Here is a 21,843-nt window from a genome sequence, read left to right on the forward strand (position 1 = left end):
TAAATGTAACTGGAAGTTGGCTGAATCTGAATGTTACCATTATTCAAGAAAAATCTTTTTCTAATCTAACCTTTGCTTTAAATCGAGCCAATATTTACAGATATTCAATTTTTTTACTTCCACAAAAAATCTGAACTTGAGGTGACTTCCATCAACCATTTTTTGAAATTAAAAATCTTAATATGTCGTTATCTATGACGTGGTGTGACATCACACCTTCTTATCTTCTTTCCATCATTCTTTCAATTTAAAAATTAATCTCGATTCGATGAATTGAGATTTATCGGAAATCATCCTAGATTAACAATATTAAGATATTTTCCGATAGTAGTGTTTCATTTTCGAGTTGTTCAGTGACCAACTTAAATGTTGGAATCATTGGATTCAAATTTGCTGCTACAAAGAAGTAATTTCATAGACTTATTAAATTTTAAAGATGGATTTCTCTTCCTTTAATTATCATAACAATCATTTAAAGTTTTCTCCTATATGATCAACATGATGTACCATATTACAGATCGCAATTAAGGTAAAATCTAATTAGATGATAAAATTTCAACTAGAGGTTGAAACAGATACTAAGGATAGGTATAATTTAGGGTAGATTTATGTAGATAGCCTTTAATCATTACTGCTGCTTTTCTGCAAGTTTTCGTTTTAAACTTTCAGGCATCTGTGGAGGTGGTGGTCGGGGGATAGCTAAAACAACTTTAACAGCGTCATAAATAAACCATTGAAGTGCGGTCAGAGTACCAATCATGATAATCCTAGGGGTCAGTCCTTTCCAAAGTCCTGTGAATAATAATAAATCATACATTAGTCATGTGGATCAATATAGGAAGAGATGAGATTATAGCAAAAAAGCACATCTCAGGGTTAACTTGAACACTGAATTTGATCTTTCACGACTGACTCACCAAATACCTCAGGAGAAAAGGTAAAAGGCTTAACTGCGTGAATAAATTAATTTACTTTTACTGGCCATTCAAAAATGAAAATATTAATGCAAATATTGTATGGATTCAATTCTATCTACTCTACTCTAATTTTCAAAAGATAAAATTATGGTATAATTAACCTATCAATGATAGATAAAATGATAATGAATGAGAATTGAATACGAAAATTATAAAGTAAAGGTTAAAGGCCAGTAAATAAGTATAATGTACAGTAAAACCTCTCAAAGGTTGTACTCTCAAAGGTTGTGAGCGGTCCTGCCCCTAGCGATATTGTTTGTGCAACTCGTTGCAAAAGCGGGGTAAAACGTCAAATCCGCTAGATGGGGTAGTTCAGTTTCTCACAACCTTTGAGAGGTTTTACTGTAAATTGAAAAAAATAAACATACCAGCCATTCCTAATTTTTTAGCTGCTTCGATGGCAGTGCTACCTTTTTCTTGATTGAGTTTGGATACAACAGTATCAGCAGGATGAGAGACGATAGCACAGAAGACACCGGCTGAAAAAAAGAGAGAAACATTTCAAGGTCAATTTCAATGAAACTCAAATCTCGTTTTGTAACTTACCAATATAACCAGCAGCAAATGTAACAATCAATTGTTCTCCCTTGGTACATTGGTCTCGAGGTTTAGGTACAACATGTTGATAAATAGCTTCCACAGTTCGTTCGAAACATGCGAATTTCATCATGGTGTAAGGGATTTGTCTCATCCAGAGTGGTGAAAGTCCCTTGTAAAAACCACCAAGACCTTCTTGCTTAAGGATCATTGGAGCAACAACTCTGAGTTGTGCCGGACAACCGGGTAAGGTTTGGATTCGAACTTTACATGCTTCCATAGGACAAAGAGCAATATCAGCAAAAAATTCAGCTGAAGCACTAGCAGCTAAATAAAGAGACGTTCTCCATGTGTATGAAAGCTCTTCTCCTAACATATTGCTATAAACATTTTTAAAAAGTTCATAGAAACCAAATTTACCAAGACCTTGCATCGAATAACCAATAGCTGTTGGAGCCCAGCCCCTGGATAAACCTTTGAGTCCTTCTTCGCGAACCGAAATTTTAAACCCATTTACAATAGACTTGTATTTGTCTGGGTTAGTTTGAATACGACATTTGACCAAATCAAGAGGTACAACCGCAGTGTGAGTTAAACCACAACTGATAACACCCCCAATACCACAAAGGGCATAAAATTTGGGTGAACCATATTCACAACTGTAGTTTGTCTTGCTATCTTGACCTAAGAGCAAAAAAAGGGAAAAGGAAAGAAGAGAAGTTGATAATCAGCATGGAAGGACAATGGAAGGACAAAATTGAGAGCGACTTCAAAGATTACAAAAAACTTTTCATAATTGATTGACTTACTCATTTTGGATTAAATTATTTAACTGATCGATGAAATCAGAGAAAACAATTAATTATTCAAATTAATCAAGTTAAATTGAACACTAGATGTTAATTTGACTCAACCAAACTAAAGGTTATTGATGGCCGTTTGCAAGTTGTCAGTGAAAAATCTCACCGAAACAGGAAACTGCAGAGAACGTGCGCGATACTTCAACCTGATTAATCGATGTAAGAAGCTTCAAAAATCGATACATCGTTTGTATTCCAATAAAAACTTCAAAAAAAGTTAAAATTATTAATAAAATAATTTCTTCTCTTTATTCAGTTTCAAAAAATTGCATAAAATAGCATATAAGGCACAACATCTCAAATAAAAAGTGTTCAAATTACAAAGACTCATTTCGATGAACAATAAAATAATTTCAAAACAAAATAATATTTTGAAAATTTTCTAACGTTTTAGCGCGTTTGTACCATTTGTTCATGTATTTTGTAGAGTACGAAAAAATGAGACAAGTTTGTTTTATTGGTACTTTATTCAATGTTTACAATAAGTTAGTCTATGAAATGATTCCTTTTTTAGCAGCAAATTTAAAGCCAATGAATCCACCAGCAAACGCCATTAAGCAGACTATTGACCCCAATCCAATTGCTATCTTCAAATTGCCCGATTTAGTTGATGATTCAGATTGTATATTTAATGCAAATGGCTGCGGATCAGTTTTACTTTTTCCTTTGATCTTATTGTGATTTATGTAAATTGAACAAATTTTGTTGTTGCTTTTTGTTTCTTCAAATAGTCCAGGTTGGTTGGCATTAGTTGGTTTCAAGTTTGTCAATGAACAACTCGTCAATGAAACACTGCTATCGGAGACTTGATTATAGTCAATTGATTGACAAAACTCGAGAGTAAAACAATTAGGATCTGAATTGCATCTGGAAGCACAGTGTTCAAGTGATAAATGGTCAAAGGTACCAACAATTGATTCTTTCATGTTATCTTTCAATACAAGTCCAAATCTATGTTCATAATCAAGTTCAGATTTTTCTGTAAAAGTTGAAAGATTGATTAATAAGTAAATTTTAACCAGATTTAAAATGAATGTTAGATCAAAGTCTAGGGTTTTACTTGAATAATGGGAACATCCAGCTTCAGCCAACTTCCAGTTTGTTGCATTTATTTGATGAGCTTTGTCTATCTCAATGTGATTTACATGTAAAAAACAAATAGATTCATTTCTGGAAGCAATTGAGATGCAAATGAAATGAAAATTCATTAGAACTATTTGTAAATGCATTCAACAATAATATTTCAATAACTTTAAATATCATTATTAGTATAAGATATTAAAATAAAACTTTGAAAATTAACTATTCACGATTTTCATTCAAATTTTTCATATTCAACTAAAATATAAAAGATATGGAGATAAGTTCAATCGAAGTTTCGACTTACCGTTTATTGTTTTCAATATCGCAATAATCAAATGATTCACAATTGAAATCACTTGATTGAGCACATCTTTTAGCACAGTCACCAATTGGTACATTAGATATTGTAGAGACGGCATCAAGAACTAGACTTTTGCCAGGATACTCATCGAATAGATTCATAAATGATTCTAAATTGAAATTGAGAAATGAAATTAGTTCAAGAACACAAATGAATGTGACAGTATATTTACTTTGATAGATGTTGCATCCATCTGCATGACTTGTTTTGTCTTCAAGTTTGTCTTCCAATGAACTCGATGTTTCTCCACTCAGAATACATTCCTTATTCTGGTTAACACAATATGAAAGTGTATTACAATCATCATCATTGACACAAGCCATGAAACAATCCTGAAGAGTACTTTTCTCCATCTTGAATTGTGCTTCCTTGAAATGACGATTAGTGTTTATCATCGGAAAATCTTCAGTTCTCAATGGTCTGGAACCACTTGTATATAGTTCTTGGGAAATATCACCAATTTCTTCAGGCCCACTCACAACGAACAAATCTTCAGCTGATAAGCCAACACTGTCTAAACGAAATTCGCCTGCTGAGACTTTATTCCTTATCTGTTGTAATACGTGTGGTATTGTCGACAAATAATTTGTTTCAACGAATGGTGCAATATCAAACTTTGAATCTCTATAAAAAAGTTTACAGTCCTCAGTGGTTTCTACTTCGACATTATCATTTGTTGCAACGAAAATTGAACAATCATAATCCGAACAATAACTAAAATCGACACAATTTTGACTCGAACTGCACAATTGCTCACAGTCCTCGACTTTAAATCTTTGCACGATATTTGAAGGATTAATAATTTTACGTTGATACAAAAGATTATAAGCCTCAATGAAATGTAAACGATCATAAAGCTTAACAGTAATATAAACATTAGAATCAACTTGTTGTGCATGAATTTCACCAATACGAATTATTGGGATGAATGAAGTCAAGTATTTTTCTGCTGATTCCTTGATTTGTATCATATTGAATTCACTCAGCGAAGGATTTGAAAAGAGAAGTTGAAACCAAGTAAAGCTTCCAGGTTCTTCATAACAATTAGATACATCGAATCGATCTTTATAATCAATGTTAGCGTCTTCGTAGTTAATAATTGTCACTTCAACTTGAGGGGGAGCGTGCACGGTATCATAGTTAACATTACTCCTATCTTTAGTAAATATTACTTTACTCGGAACAGAATCACTCGCGTTTTTATCATAATAATAGTCAATGATGGCATCAACTACATAATTGAAGAACCTAGGGGCTCTGTATTCTTCCACTCGAAAAGGTCCATAAGGTATATCACCAATGAAAGTTGGTGTACGATTTGGAGGTGGCTTCATTACCAGATAGTACAATAAATTGAAGCCATGTGTATATTCAGGATAAGGCCAACTGGTGATTAGTGTATCATCGGAAAAATATGTTGGTAAAGAATAACCGCATCGATCAATGTGTCCAACGACTTCAAATAGCCCTAAAGGAGGTGGCAATTCAATAAAACGCATGGAAACAGTTTCTTCTCGAATTTCGTATGAAATAACATCGCCTCGTTTCATAACTCGCGCATTAGATCTGATAGGTTCCTGTAGAGGATGGGTTAGTACCGCTTCCATATCCATAGTAAACTCTTTAACTTGACTGAAATCTGGTAATGGAGTAGATGGACGAGCACCTTTACGAGCACATCCATAACTCAATGGATAAGGAATAGGTTCATCTGGTGATATGACCAGCGGTTTGAACATGTAAAAGTTATAAACATATTTTGACTCGGAATCAACTTGCTTTTTAACTGTTTGAGTTTCATTTACTGAAATAACCTCATGAGTTTCAATCCATTCGGGATAATACAACGAGAACCGATGAGGCAACGAGGTCTTAACATCAAAATAAAAGTCAATGTAGGGTCCATTAGGATTGGCACAATAAAACCAGTGATTAACAGTACGACCTTCAATCAGTTCAGATCCTATGAACGAAGCTTTATCACTTATACTGTTGGCATAGATCATCAATCCTGTTGGTCCCAAATGAACCAAATCTTTAAACATCTCTGAATTAGCGACAATATCTTTTGGTTCAAACCAATCTTTGATCGATTCAACTTTCTCATTCTGTGTCAAGTCCAACCTTGTACATTTATCTTCTCGAACTGCAAGTTTTTCCTCTGTTGAATGATAATAGTAAAGTCGATTCATTTCATTTTGAATGGTTGCTTCCAAGTCAATGTATCCAACATTATTTTTCCAATCATAATAATCATGGACCAAATTGTTTCGAGTTGGATTAATAACTTCAACAGAAGCACGATAACCAGTTTGTTTATCAATCAAACTGAGAACATTTGGAACTTTAAATTCACCAACTTTACCCTTTTCAGGGCATTTAAAATCATCACAAATAATAGAACTAATTGAGTAAAGAAAACAAAGTAAAAAAGAAAAGTTGAGATCAATTCTGGTTTTTGATTCCATTGTGATTCGCAAGAATTAGGTTAGATTGAATATCCAATTTAATCCGAGAGATCGATCTGAAATTGAAAAATTGTGTGAAGAAAATTTTATTTGCACAATTCATTTATAAGTATTGGCAAGGGCGTTAAGCCACCCCAGTAAGACTAAGCAAAGGTGTTAAAAAGATTAAGGTCAAAAATAAGAAGGTGTGAAAATAAGATTAATAAATGAGCCATTGTCGTCTCCATTGTTTTGAACAAAAATATCGATTATGTTACTTATATTGAATATAAAGAAGAAAAGACTCTATTGATGAGATAAATATCTAATAAAATTACCAATTCAATGATTTCTCTGTAAATGTATCAGTCTATTCAATTAAGTGCACACAATAATGCTCAGCTTCTCAATATGTGGTGATATTTTTATTTTTTAATGCAATTTTGTGCTAACAACAAATGATCATTGATTATCTGCAAACATTTTGCATGTAAACTTATCAAAATCTTCATTTCGTCTGGTTTATGAGTTATAAACCGATTTTTCACTCATTTTTCACTAGCAATCTCCAGGATTGGTCCGGATGATTCGTTGATTGTCGTTGCTCAAATTCACAATTGAAATCATTTGATTGAGCACATCTTTTGGCACAATCACCAATTGGTACATTTTTTATGGTTGAGACGGCATCCAGAACTAGACTTTTGCCAGGATACTCATCGAATAGATTCATAAATGATTCATAGGAACAAAATTCATTCAAGAAATTGAAATTAACGTAACGCTATATGAACTTTGATAGATATTGCATCCATCTGCATGACTTGTCTTGTGGTCGAGTGTGTCTTTCAATGAACTCGATGTTTCTCCACTCAGAATACATTCCTTATTCTGGTTAACACAATATGAAAGTGTATTACAATCATCATCATTTGCACAAGCCATGAAACAATCTTGAAGAGTACTTTTCTCCATCTTGAATTGTGCTTTATTGAGATGACGATTAGTGTTTTGGAAAATCATTGGAAAATCATCAGCTCTTAAAGGTTTGATATCGCTTGAATGTAGTTTCTGGGAAATACCACCAATTTCTTCAGGTCAATTCGTAATGAACAAATCTTCAACTGTCGCCAACACTGTCTAAACGAAATTCTCCTGCTGAGACTTTATTCCTTATCTGTTGCAATACGTGTGGCATTGTCAACGAATACTTATTATAGTATCGAGGGATGGAGTTCCCTCCGTTACCCATCTTTTATAATTTGTGCATCCTGGTTTGTATATTTTCTGGTCAAGATGGGGTATGGGTTTGCACTGCAAAGTTCTGTACAGTTTTCAACTTTGAATCTTTGCACAATATTTGCAGGTTCCATAATAGTATATTGATTCGAACGACTATAAGCCTCAATGAAATGTACACGATCATAAAGCTTAACAGTAACATATACATTCGAATCAACTTGTTGTGCATGAGTTTCACCAATGCAAGTTATTGGAATGAATGATCAGAATTAAGTTAATTTTTATGTGTCAGAATCTCGAACACATTTTTTTGAAAAAAACAACACTCAAAAAATAAAGTTCCATTTTATTGGTACTTGCATTTACTACTGACTATGAAAAACACCTGCGATTTTGTTAACTTAAGGATTCATAGTATTCATATTTCTACTAAATGTAAATAATTCGATGCTAATTGTTCAGACTGAGTTTTGACCCGAGTGGAAATAAAGCAGAAATTCTTTTTTTCTCAATGATAATATTATTTATATCGTTTTAAAAAGCAATACCAGAACAAACAAGACCTTTGGAAGCATTGAAGTATAAAAAGTATTATAAAGAGCTACATTACATTGCATTGATACAAAATAAACTACATAATATATTGCAAAAATGTATCATGTTGATCAAGAATGAATGATTCATAAACATTCATCTTCAGTTTTCCTCTGATAAGTTAGTTTATGAAATGAATCCTTTTTTAGCAGCAAATTTATATCCAATGAATCCACCAACAAACGCCATTAAGCAGACTATTGTCCCCAATCCAATTGCTATCTTCAAATTGCCCGATTTAGTTGATGATTCAGATTTAGTTATTAATGCAGATGGCTGTGGATCAGTTTTACTTTTTCCTGTGATCTTATTGTGATTTATGTAAATTGAACAAATTTTGTTGCTTTTTGTTTCTTCAAAGAGCCCAAGTTGATTGGCATTACTTGGCTTCAAGTTGGTCAATGAACAACTCGTTAACGGAACACTACTATCGGCAATTTTCTTATAATAAATTGTTTCACAGAATTCAAGAGTAAAACAATTAGGATCTGAATTGCATCTGGAAGCACAGTGTTCTAGTGATAAATGGTCAAAGGTTCCAACAATTGATTCTTTCATATTATCTTTCAATGCAAGTCCAACTTTGTGTTCATAATCAAGTTCAGATTTTTCTATTCAAGCAAAAAAGATTGGACAATTAGTAAATATTAATCAGATCTAAAACAATATTTGAGTCAAGGTTCTCACTTGAATAATGGGAACATCCAGACTCAGCCAACTTCCAGTTTGTTGCATTTATTTGATGAACTTTATCAACTTCAATGTGGTTAACATGTAAGAAGCAAATAGTTTCATTTCTGTTTCGGGTATAAGGAATCGGGACAAAAACAAAATTAAAATTCATTAAAACTATTCATAAATGCAATCAAAAATAAAATCAAAATGACTTTAAAAGTATCATTATTAATAATATATTATCATATTTAAGTTGGAAGCTGTAACCATGCTCGAAAGATTATTAATACGTAGTAATTTCATCTCTTTTAATTGAAAATAAAAAAATAATTCAACAGCTTTCATCGGAAATTTGTTCCGGTATTATAATTCAGTCAATTGTCATGATTGTGACCGATTTGATTTTACAACAATAATTATGGTTTAAATTCAAGTTCATGGTTCATCTAAGAAATTAAAAATATTCTGATCAGGTTAATTGAAGCTTCGACTTACCGTTGATCATTATCTTGACAATAGTCAAATGATTCACAATTGAAATCATTTGATTGAGCACATCTTTTAGCACAGTCACCAATTGGTACATTTTTTATGGTTGAGATGGCATCAAGAACTAGACTTTTGCCAGGATACTCATGGAATAGATTCATAAATGATTCTAAATTGAGATTGAAGAAAAAAATTAATATACGAAATACAAATTAAGTTAATGTGACAGTATATTTACTTTGATAGATGTTACATCCATCTGCATGACTTGTTTTGCCTTCAAGGGCGTCTTTCAATGAACTCGATGTTTCTCCACTCAGAATACATTCCTTATTCTGATCGATACAATATGAAAGTGTATTACAATCATCGTCATTTAAACAAGCCATGAAACAATCTTGAAGGGTACTTTTCTCCATCTTGAATTGTGCTTCATTGAAAAGACGATTAGTGTTTATCATCGGAAAATCATCAGTTCTCAATGGCCTGGAACCCCTCAAATGTAGTTCCTGGGAAATATCACCAATCTCTTCAGGCCCACTCACAACGAACAAATCTTCAGCTGATAAGCCAACACTGTCTAAACGAAATTCGCCTGCTGAGACTTTATTCCTTATCTGTTGTAATACGTGTGGTATTGTCGACAAATAATTTGTTCTAACCAATGGTGTAACATCAACCTTTGAATCTCTTGAATAAGATTTGCAGTCCTCTTTGTGGGCTGTGTCGGCATTCTCATAATAAAGATTTGTTTGAACAAAAATTGAACAATCATAATCCGAACAATAACTAAAATGGAAACAATTTTGAGTTGAACTGCACAGTTGTTCACAATCCTCGACTTTGAATCGTTTTACGATATTTGAAGGATTCATAATTTTTCTGTTAAAAAAACGACGATAAGCCTCAATGAAATGTACACGATCATAAAGCTTAACAGTAACATATATATTATTAGGGGCTTAGGTAAGTCCCGATTCTCGGTATGAAGGACTAACTTTTTTAGCTTATTTTGAGAAGTAGTCTCCTTCTACATCTATGCAGGCCTGCCATTTACCAGGAAGTTGCGCTAGGCCATAAAGGTACCATTCGGGAGGCTTCGATTCAAAAAAGTCCTCGACGGCAGACTTTGTTTCGTCTAAAGACGTGTCCTCTCTTTTTCTTAAGAATCTTTTGAGCGCTGAAAAGAGGAAAAAGTCGCTGGGGGCCATGTCTGGTGAAAAAGGGGGGTGGGATACAGTTTTCCAACCTAATTCTGCAATTTTAGCTATAGTTTCTTTCGCTTTATGGCAGCTCGCGTTGTCTTGTAAGAAGAGCGGCTTTCTACGTGGCCTATTTGGTCTCTTTTGCTCCAAAATCGATGCGACTTTCTCTAACTGCCTTCTGTACTCTTCTCCCTTCACGTTTTCACCCTTTTTCATCCACTCAATCAGCAAGATCCCCTCAGAATCCCACCAGACACAGGCCATTGCTTTAGGCGTATTTTGGTTGACTTTGATGCGCTTCGACAGCTCTGACTTCGAAGATACCCATTCAGCAGCTTCAGCTCCAATACCAGGATTAACGGTATACACCCAAGTCTCATCCATAGTAATTAGGGCTTTGAGAAATGTCGTTGGCTGCTGTTCGTAGACATCCAAAGCTTCAGTTGACATTTGATACCTTTTGCATTTGTGAGCGTCAGTCAACTTGTGAGGAACCCAAGATGTGGAGAGCTTTTTTAAGCCAAGGTCCTCAGTTAAAATTTTTTGCATAGTCCAGGTAGATACCTTGAACTTTGAGGATAGACTTTCGATAGAAACTTTTCTTTCAGACTGGACTAGTTCTCTTACAGGGTCAATTAATTTCGAATAGTCGATCTCGAGGGGTCGGCCCGATCTAGGCTCATCTCTGACGCTCGTACGACCTAAACGATACTCCCGATAGAGTCGATCGATAGTTGATGGAGCTGGGCACTTATCACTATAAACTTTTTGCAACTTTGTCTTCACTTCACTTAGAGATAACCCATCAAGAAAATGAAACTTTATTGCTGATCTGTATTCAACTGGATCCATATTTGATTTTTGGCTATTAAAAACTAGGTTTAGATCGAAAATTAATGAAATTGCAGAAAATTAAGCTATTATATATTAACTATGATTTAACGTTAGCGCCATCTTTATTAGACCATTCTAACATACCGAGAATCGGGACTTACCTAAGCCCCTAATATAATCAGCTTGTTGTGCATGAATTTCACCAATTCGAGTTATTGGAATGAATGAAGCCAAGTATTCTTCTGTTTCATCTTTGATTTGTTCAAGATTGTATTCACTCGTATAAGGGTTTGAAAAGAGAAGTTGAAACCAAGTGAAGTTTCCAGGTTGTTCATAGCAACCAGAAACGTCGAATCGATCTTCATAATCAATGTTACTGTCTTGGTAATTAATGAGGGTTACTTCGACTTGAGGGGGAGCGTCCACGCGATCATAGTAATCATCACTTCTATCTTGGGTGAATATGACTTTACTTGGAATATAATCACTCGTATTCAGAGTATAATAATAGTCAATAATGGCATCAACATAATCATTGAAAAAGTTTGTTGATCTGTATTCTTCCACTCGAAATGGTCCTAAAGGAATCTCACCAATGAAAGTTGGTGCGTATTGTTGAGGTGGTTTCATTACTAGATAGTACAATAAATTGAAGCCAGAATTATATTTAGATTTAGAATAAGGCCAATACGTGCCTAAAGTAACATCAGACGAATAATCTTCTAACAAATATTTACATCTACCGGTGTGTTCATCAACTTCAAATCTTCCTAAAGGAGGTGGCATTTCAATGTGGCGATAGAAATCAGTTCCTTCTTGGATTTCGTATGAAATAACATCGCCTCGTTTCATTAAACGAGCATTCGATTTCATAGGGTCACGATTAGAATAGGCTAGCACTGCTTCCATGTCCATTGTAAACTCTTTAACTTTACTGAAATCTGGTAATGGAGTAGATGCCCGAGTATTTTTTCGGGCACACCCATAACTCAGTGGATATGGAATAGGTTCGTCTGATGATATGACTAGCGGTTCGAACATGTAAAAGTTATAAACATATTTCGACTCGGAATCAACTTGCTTTTTAACTGTTTGGGTTTCATTTACTGAAATCACCTGAGTTTCAATCCATTTAGGATAATACAACGAGAACCGATAAGGCAATGAGGTCTTAACATCAAAGTAAAAGTCAATGTAAGGTCCATTAGGATTGGTACAATAAAACCAATGATTGACAGCACGACCTTCAATCAGTTCAGATCCAATGAAGGAAGCTTTATCACTTATACTGTTGGCATAGATCATCAATCCTGTTGGTCCCAAATGAACAAAATCTTTAAACATCTCTGAGCTAGCGACAATATCACTCGGTTCAAACCAATCTTTGATCGACTCAACTTTCTCGTTATGTGTCAAGTCCAACCTTGTACATATATTTTCTCGAACAGCAATCTTTTCCTCTGCCGAATGATAATAATAACGTCGATTCATTTTATCTTGAATGGTCGCTTCCAAGTCAACAAATCCAACATTGTTTTGCCAATCATAATAATCATGGACCAAATTGTTTCGAGTTGGATTAATAACTTCAACAGAAGCACGATAACCTGTTTGCTTATCAATCAAACCGAGAACATTTGGAACTTTCAATTCACCAACTTTATCCCTTTCAGGGCATTTAAAATCATCACAAATAATAGAACTAATTGAGTAAAGAAAAAAAAGTAAAAAGTAAAAGTTGAGATCAATTCTGGTCTTTGATTCCATTGTGATTCGCAAGAATTAGGTTAGATTGAATATCAAAGAGATTGTTCATAAATCGAAAAACTGTAAAGAAAATTTATTTGAACCATTTATTTATTGGTACTGAAAGGGGCGTTAAGCCATGCTAGTGGGGCCAAGCAAAGGTGTTGAAAAGATTAACTAAGTTTTAATCTTTGTTGCTGTTTAAGGTCAAAATGTGTGAAATTAAGATTAATAGATCAATCATTGTCACCTTCATTGGCTTTGATCAAAGTTTATTGATTATCTTGATAATATTGAATATCATGGAATCATATTAATCGAATGATATTATCAATTCGTGTTTTCATCTTTAAATGCATTAGTCTTTTCAATTCAGTTCTCATAATTAGCATTACATCAACCTAAACTGCTAACAATAAATGATAGTTACTTATTGTTTACTACAATCTCGTGCTAAAGTATCAATGCAATAAAATTGAGAATAAATTCAATCACAGATAATTATTTATCATAAACATTCGATTTATTCATAGTTCAAAGTACTCATCATTGATTATCTGGAAGCATCCTGTGTATAAATTTCTTATCGAAACTTTATTTCGTCTTGATGATGACTAATAAACTCATTTTTTTCTGCCATTTTTCACTGGCAACTCCAGTGTTCGTCCCACTGAGCCATTGATTTTCATAGTCGCCACAATTCTTAGAAACTTGATTCTATTTAAGCTACAATAATCTAAATTCTAGATTCAGGATCCCTTTGATTTCTTGTATTTAACTTCTTGGTACTCACACAGAATAATATGATGTGAATTCGGCAAAAAAAGCCAGCCACATCAAATAACTTCAAGTGACACAAAGACAAGATCAAACTCAATAAACTCATTTATGTTAGCATTTGATACTTTACAATCAGTTGGACCAAATTTGGTGAATAAAGTTCAGTTAGTATCGAGTTCTGACCTGGGTGATTACATAATTTCTTCGATAATAAAAGAGAAAATATGAAATTTATATTTTAAGATTTTTTAAATACAGAATAATTGTAATATTGTAATAAGAATTGATGCAGAATCATCTATGAAATGATTCCTTTTCTAGCAGCAAATTTAAATCCAATGAATCCACCAGCAAAGGCCATTAAACAGACTATTGTCCCCAATCCAAATGCTATCTTCAAATTGCCCGATTTAGTTGGTGCTTCATCTGGCATTATTAATGCAGATGGCTGTGGGTCAGTTTTACTTTTTCCTGTGATCTTATTGTGATTTATGTAAATTGAACAAATTTTTTTGGTGCTTTTTGTTTCTTCAAAGAGCCCAAGTTGATTGGCATTACTTGGTTTCAAGTTTGTCAATGTACAACTCGTCAATGAAACACTGCTATCGGAGACTTGATTATAGTCAATTGATTGACAAAACTCGAGAGTAAAACAATTAGGATCTGAATTGCATCTGGAAGCACAGTGTTCTAATGATAAATGGTCAAAGGTTCCAACAATTGATTCTTCCATGTTATCTTTCAATGCAAGCCCAACTTTATGTTCATAATCAAGTTCAGATTTTTCTGTTAAAGTAATAGATTGAATAATTAGTAAATGTTAGCCAAAATGTTAGATTAAAGTTAAGTTTTTTACTTGAATAATGGGAACATCCAGATTCAGCCGCCTTCCAGTTTGTTGCATTTATTTGATGAACTGCATCTATCTCAATGTGGTTAACATGTAAGAAGCAGACAGATTCATTTCTGGAAGCAGTTGAAAAAAATACAATGAAAATTCATTAGAATCATTCGTATTGACAATAATATTGCAAAAACTTTACGAGTATCATTATCAATAATATTATACTCTAGGCATCATTTTGAGTTTTTAAAGTAGTGCACTAACTTGTCCTAAGTTATAACCTATCCAACTGTTTCGTTTTTGAAATATTAATAAACTAATGAAATACAAGAGCTATTGCTATCCGTCCTTTCACCATTACATATTCTGTGATTGATAGATCAGTGCAATATTCAGTCTTACTATGCAATTAAGATTGTTTTCCTTTCTCATTAGTTATGATGATTCAAATGATTTGCTTACAATCCATGAAACTTATCTCAATTAAACTCTTAAATAGTTCAAGAGTAGCCTGTGCGTTAACTTATGCTTATTACCAATATTTAAATTTGCAGTTCATAGACTCTCAAGAATATATCTTACAGCATTTCTCTGTATCTCATGTAATATTTACTAGGTGTTCAAACGGGTAGGTCAAAAAGTAAACGGCTATATCTTTAGAACGGATTTGTTTATTGATCTGAAGATTTGTATATAAATAGATTTTTATCAGGAATTAATGATATGTGTGCTCAAAATACCCTCACCTTTTTAAAATTAACGCTATTAGACGATTTTCAAAAATACAGCTATAAATTATTGACAAGTTTCCATTGAAATGTTATAATCCCATTATAAACTGCTTTTTCGAGTCGGGTGAGCGCTTTTGTTTCGCTTCTAATTACTCTGTCTTTAAGACATTCTCAAATTCCTGGTAAAGCTAATTAATATAAAATTAAAATGATCACGATCGTCCACCTATTTTTCGAGATATAAAGCCCCAAAGTTTAACCTACCCGTTTGAACACCTGTTATTTGACTATTTGTTATAAGAGCTTTTAAATTAACTATTTATGATTTTCAGTCAAGTTCATTATTCATATAAGGTATATTCGTATAAGTTTACCTTTGATAATTATCTCGGCAATAATCAAATGATTCACAATTGAAATCACTTGATTGAGCACATGTTTTAGCACAATCACCAATCGCTACATTTTTTATGGTTGAGACGGCATCCAGAACTAGACTTTTGCCAGGATACTCATGGAACAGATTCATAAATGATTCTAAATTGGAATTGAGAAATGAAATTAGTACAAGAACACAAATGAATGCGACAGTATATTTACTTTGATAGATGTTGCATCCATCTGCATGACTTGTTTTGTCTTCAAGTGAGTCTTTCAAAGAACTCGATGTTTCTCCACTCAAAATACATTCCTTATTTTGGTCAATACAATATGAAAGTGTGTTACAATCATCGTCATTGACACAAGCCATGAAACAATCTTGAAGAGAACTTTTCTCCATCTTGAATTGTGCTTCATTGAAATGACGATTAGAGCTTAACATCGGAAAATCTTCAGCTCTTAAAGGAGTTGACCCACTTGTATGTAGTTCCTGGGCTATATCACCAATCTCTTCAGGTCCATTCACAACGAACAAATCTTCAATTGTTAGTCCAGATATGTCTAGAACAAATTCCCCTGATGAGATTTTATTCCTTATCTGTTGCAACACATGTTCCATTGTCGACAAATAATTTTTATTGACCAATGGAGTGACCTCCGTTATTGATCTGGTATAGTAAGTGCATCCAGGTTTGTATTCTTTTTGTGCCCATTCATAATGATCTGTGAAAATTGAACAATCGTAATCATCACAATAACTGAAATCATTGCAGTCGGGATTTGCACTGCAAAGTTGTTCACAGTCCTCGACTTTGAATCTTTGTACAATATTTGAAGGATTCATAACAGTATATTGATTCGAACGACGATAAGCCTCAATAAAATGTACACGATCATAGAGCTTAACAGTAATATAAACATTAGAATCAACTTGTTGTACATGAATTTCACCAATACGAGTTATTGGAATGAATGAAGTCAAGTATGTTTCTGTTGTTTCTTTGATTTGTTCAAGATTGTATTCACTCGTCCAAGGATTAGAAATGAAAAGTTGAAACCAAGTATAGCTTTCAGGTTCTTCATAACAACCAGAAACATCGAATCGATCTTCATAATAAATGTAACCATCTTCATAATTAACTATGGTTACTTCAACTTGAGTTGGGGCATCAATGGAATCATAATAATAATCATTTCGATCTTTGGTAAATATGACTTTACTTGGAACAGTATTACTGGTGTTCTGTGTATAATAATAGTCGACAATAGCATCCACTCTATTTGAGAAGAAGTTAGCAGCTCTGTATTCTTCCACTCGTAATGGTCCTAAAGGTATTTCACCAATGAAAGTTGGTGCATGATCTCGAGTTGGTTTCATTACTAGATAGTAAAATAGATTGAAACCGCGATCTTGATGGAAAGGCCAACGAGTGATTAGTGTAACATCAGACGAATAATCTGACGTCAAATATCTACATCGACCGGTGTGTTCATCAACTTCAAATCGTCCCAAAGGCGGAGGCATTTCAATAGAACGAACGAAATCAGTATCTTCTTGAATTTCGTATGAAATAACATCGCCTCGTTTCATTACTCGAGCAGTTGATTTGATAGGGTCACTATCAGGATATGTTAGTATCGCTTCCATGTCCATAGTAAACTCTTTAACTTTACTAAAATCTGGTAAAGGTGTAGATGGGCGAGTACCTTTCCGCGCACATCCATAACCCAATGGATATTGAATGGCGTCATCTGATGTTATGACCAACGGTTCGAACATGTAAAAGTTATAAACATATTTTGACTTGGAATCAACTTGATTTTTAACTGTTTGAGTTTCATTTACTGAAATGACCTCCTGAGTTTCAATCCATTCAGGATAATACAACGAGAACCGATGAGGCAATGAGGTCTTAACATCAAAGTAAAAGTCAATGTAAGGTCCATTAGGATTGGTACAATAAAACCAATGATTAACAGTACGACCTTCAATCAGTTCGGATCCTACGAATGAAGCTTTATCACTTATACTGTTGGCATAAATCATCAATCCTGTTGGTCCCAAATGAACCAAATCTTTAAACATTTCTGAGTTATCGACAATATCTTTTGGTTCAAACCATTCTTTGATCGAAGTAATTTTCCCATTCTGGGTCAAGTCCAATCTATTACATGTATTTCCCCGAACAGTAATCTTTTCCTCTGTTGAATGATAATAATAACTACGACTCATTGTATCATGGATGGTTTGCTCCAAGTCAATATATCCAACATTATTTTTCCCATCAAAATAATCATGGACCAAGGTGTTATAATAAATCGAATTAGAAATTTCAACAGACGAACGATAACCGGTTTGTTTATCAATCAAACTGAGAACATTTGGAACTTTCAATTCACCGACTTTACCCCTTTCAGGGCATTTGAAATCATCACAAATAATAGAATTAATTAAATAAAGAAAACATGCTAAAAAAGAAAAGTTGAGATCAATCTTCATATTGGAATGAATTGTTGATGTCCGATGTTTAAGTTGTGAAGAGTTGCTTCAATACTAAATTGCAATGAAATAAACTGCTTGAAATACTTTTTTACTTTTATTTGAATAAAAAGAATCTGGAATTGATTAATTGTGTTGGAACATTTTATCTCAAAAAATTATTAGCACCCAGATGGGTGTCAGAAGATAATTCAAGTTTTAATCTTATTCAAATTATGAGGTGTGAAAGTCTAATGATTAATTAAATATTGCTACTTTCATCAACTAATCTGATCGTTTTGTACGAGAAATATGATTTGACTAGATCATCAATTTACTTATTCATCTGACTTATTAATTTATCTTCAATTTCATTAATTCTGAATTGATTAAATCATTTAATGATGTCTTGTAGGCAATGATGTCCAACATTTTATCAGCTGGAATTTCATCAATTATTCATCTAAAAAATATTCAACATGTGATGATAACTACTTATTGTTTATTTATTATTTAAAACCAAATCCACCCACATTAGACAAATAACAACTTGTAAGTTTGTTTACAACAAAAAACAAATTCAAACCCAAAGTATTTTTAACACCATAATTCATGTGTTTTCACATTGATAATCATTTTTCCTCAGAATTATTAACAAATATTGACAAGTACCGGTGTACCTGATTGATTTCATTATTTTTTTGTGGCTTGATGAAAGATCTGTTAAGTGATTCATTAGTAAGGCAAGGCAAAATCGATTGAAAATTAGAAGAAATCGCATAATTTTTGTGAAATGCCAGTAATCTAAACAGATAAACTCATCTTATTAGGTTGTCCGGCTCAGAGTGTCGGGACTTTGAATGTGAATATTTTATTGATAATCAAATCAATAAAAACAATTCTTTTGAAAATCATATAAAGAAGGATGCAGAATTTTTATGACACATGATTTATAATTCTCCGTTTTCTAATTCGAAATTTATTAGGAAAAAATAAAAAAAATGAAATTTCGTGCGGCTCAAAATTTTCTAAAAAACTAAGGGTCCCCCCTGTGATTTTCTCGCGATAGAAACTTTTTTGATCGAACATTTCTCGAAAACTTGGAGATCAGGATAAAAATCGAGAAAAGTGATTTTTAACCCAATTATCATAATTTAATGGAATGACTCTGAAAAATTTTTCATCAGTAACAACGCTATGTGGCCTCAAAGTTCGAAATTTACAAAATTGCCATTTTTCGATTTTTTTCGAATTACTTTCGAATTACCAATGTCTAAAGGGTTTAATATGTGTCAAACAAATTCCGAATCTCTACTTACATGATTTTAGATAAATTGACTGAATTGATTCAGGAATGGATAAAATATTCAAAATAAAAGTCCCGACATATTGAGCCGGACAACCTAATATATATTAATAATTGATAATAATCAGACAATTATCAATACAAATACAGTGGTGAGAAAAAAGGTTCAACCATTCTCCTAATTTTTAATCGATTTTGCCTCGCCTTGTTCATTAGTTCTACTTCAATTTTAAACTATTTACATTTAAAAAATAGTCTTAGAATCAAGAGAATAAAATATTTTTAAGCACTAAAATAAAGCTTGTTCACAGTCCATATTTAATTTGATTGCATCAAGAAATCAAATTTCATGTATCTTCTCCCTCTGATTCTCTGTTTCCCTTTCCTTTCTTTACTAAAATGTGAAATTATTCATTGTTAACAGTAAGTTTCAATTGTTGTGCCAAAATCAGAATCATAAGTTTTGTCGGTAATGTTGGAAGACCAGTTACTGTTCATACACCGGAAAATATTCAGCGAGTGAGGCACTATTTTAGGAGACACAAAAAACCAATGGCAATGCGGTATGGCAATTTTTGCATGAAGACTCAGATTTCAAAGCTTACAAATTCAGCACCTATCTGAGGATGATTTTCAAACGAGAATCAGCTTCTCTAATGTAATTTTACAAAGATTGCATGATGGCTTGATCGATCTGCACAAAATTTGGTTTTCGTAACTTCCACCTTGTGTATGGCTATATTAACAAACAAAACATTGGAAAATTGACATCGGAAGGCATTTTATGAAATCGCAAAATTTTACTGAACTGATTATGTTAATCACATGTTCATAACTCATTCTGGCTAAAGGATATGAGTCCATATGTGATTCCATACCATGCATTTAATCAATTAAATTTCAAAAAATTTCATGAATATTTTTAACGGCAAGGTTTTGCAATTTCAGAAAATGACCTTCTGGTGTCAATTAGAGGTCAAATGAAGAATTGCCGCGAATAACCTCGAACGTTAGAGTTTAAGGTTTTGCAATCTGCATTATCTCATGGTTGAAGTCTGAGGTCTGTAGCACTAATGGTTCGTGAGTTTTGCAAGGCGTAAAATGAAAAACACACCCGGTATAGTAATATTAGGGGTAGCAAAAAGTTCTATCGTTTTTTCACTAGGAACTTTTACTTCGATTTTGAAGTAGTCAGATTTATTAAATTGGGTTAATAATTTGAGGATACTAGAGCATCTGTATATTTGTATGTTGACCATTTTTCGACTTGATCGGATTAAATTAACATGTTCCAAAACACTCACAAATTATTGACACTCAAAGGGCATAAGATCATCCTAGATCTAATCTCATTCGCATTAAGGTGGCAATGTGTTAAAATTAGATGATTAAATTAAGTTTTGAGTAACATTAACTGTGACCATTTTGATCTGCATATTTTATAATAAATATGAACGCACTATTGGATTATACATTCAATTAATACTTATCTTTGCGTTTCATAATTCTGTCAATTTATATTTTTGCTGATGACCTGTAATTAAAGTAAGCAACATAAGTAGCAAGTAAGGGATATCTCCTAGAAAAGGCGGAGCTTAAGATGGAAGTAGGCAACGAATAGAAATGAAACAAACGCCATCTTTGACTAGAAATTTGCGGTTTATTTGGAAATTAAACATATTTTTTGAAATGTAATCGTAGTGTTTTACAATCTTTAATTCAGCGGTTCCACGCAATATTTCAGTGGCCTTTTTCAATGAGTTTTTCACATATATTTTCAGTTTTGTATTTTGTTTGCCACATGCTATTCCTACAGTACGAATATTCAATTTTTCGGCCAATTATTTTGCAATGGTTCCAGGGGTAGCATAATCTTAATTCATTGGGTCGTAAATGTTCATTTTATATTCTTTAACTTTATGGAGAACCACCAGTCTACAAGTCTTCTATTCCATTGTAGCTTGATGTCACAACCAAAAGTTTTTTATCTTTTTTGGCGCACTCTCGAGCTTCTTTTGCCAAGATTGCTGGTGTACAATATATTCTCAAGTCAGGGTCTTTGCTAGCGGCACCAAATTTTTTAGACATTAGTTTACACATTTACATTAAGTTTTTACACGAATAAAACTGTTAACTTCCGGAAAAGGGAAAAGTTGTTATGTTTAATGTATTTAGACGTAGACCGAAAAATACTGACTGAAAAGAGAAAGAACTGAGGTGAAAAATAAACTATCATCGAAAACAATTGTGTCGCATTTTCGGATAGCATAGA

At 33.2% G+C, this 21,843-nt stretch overlaps 3 protein-coding genes across 4 annotated transcripts; all 3 read right to left on the reverse strand.

Annotated features, from left to right (window-relative positions):
• Nucleotides 1-420: 420 nt before the first annotated feature.
• On the reverse strand, nt 421-2,428 carry LOC107370736 (solute carrier family 25 member 3). Its single transcript, XM_089269284.1, has 4 exons — nt 2,324-2,428; nt 1,524-2,198; nt 1,346-1,456; nt 421-792 (listed from the first exon to the last, which is right to left on the reverse strand). The coding sequence occupies exons 1-4, from the start codon at nt 2,325-2,327 to the stop codon at nt 629-631; spliced, it is 954 nt and encodes a 317-aa protein (XP_089125410.1). The 5' UTR covers nt 2,328-2,428; the 3' UTR covers nt 421-628.
• Nucleotides 2,429-2,812: 384 nt separating this feature from the next.
• Nucleotides 2,813-6,351, reverse strand: LOC107359364 (uncharacterized). The gene is made up of 4 exons (XM_089269283.1): nt 3,991-6,351; nt 3,762-3,927; nt 3,435-3,544; nt 2,813-3,353 (listed from the first exon to the last, which is right to left on the reverse strand). The coding sequence occupies exons 1-4, from the start codon at nt 6,284-6,286 to the stop codon at nt 2,866-2,868; spliced, it is 3,060 nt and encodes a 1,019-aa protein (XP_089125409.1). The 5' UTR covers nt 6,287-6,351; the 3' UTR covers nt 2,813-2,865.
• Nucleotides 6,352-8,004: 1,653 nt separating this feature from the next.
• Nucleotides 8,005-18,394, reverse strand: LOC107370735 (uncharacterized). 2 transcript variants are annotated; one of them, XM_089269793.1, is made up of 4 exons: nt 16,006-18,348; nt 9,272-9,434; nt 8,789-8,898; nt 8,005-8,712 (listed from the first exon to the last, which is right to left on the reverse strand). In XM_089269793.1, exons 1-4 carry the CDS (start codon nt 18,284-18,286, stop codon nt 8,228-8,230), a joined length of 3,039 nt encoding a protein of 1,012 aa, XP_089125919.1. In that variant the 5' UTR covers nt 18,287-18,348; the 3' UTR covers nt 8,005-8,227. The 2 variants fall into 2 exon arrangements, with proteins under 2 accessions (XP_089125919.1, XP_089125918.1); XM_089269792.1 differs by lacking the exons at nt 8,005-8,712; nt 8,789-8,898; nt 9,272-9,434 and adding exons at nt 13,918-14,616; nt 14,687-14,796; nt 15,780-15,942 and having other exon boundaries at nt 16,006-18,394.
• Nucleotides 18,395-21,843: the final 3,449 nt, after the last annotated feature.

Source organism: Tetranychus urticae, chromosome 3 (assembly GCF_039701765.1).
Source record: "Tetranychus urticae isolate SD_2017Ah chromosome 3, NJAU_TeUrti_SD_1.0, whole genome shotgun sequence".
Taxonomy (NCBI): domain Eukaryota; kingdom Metazoa; phylum Arthropoda; class Arachnida; order Trombidiformes; family Tetranychidae; genus Tetranychus; species Tetranychus urticae.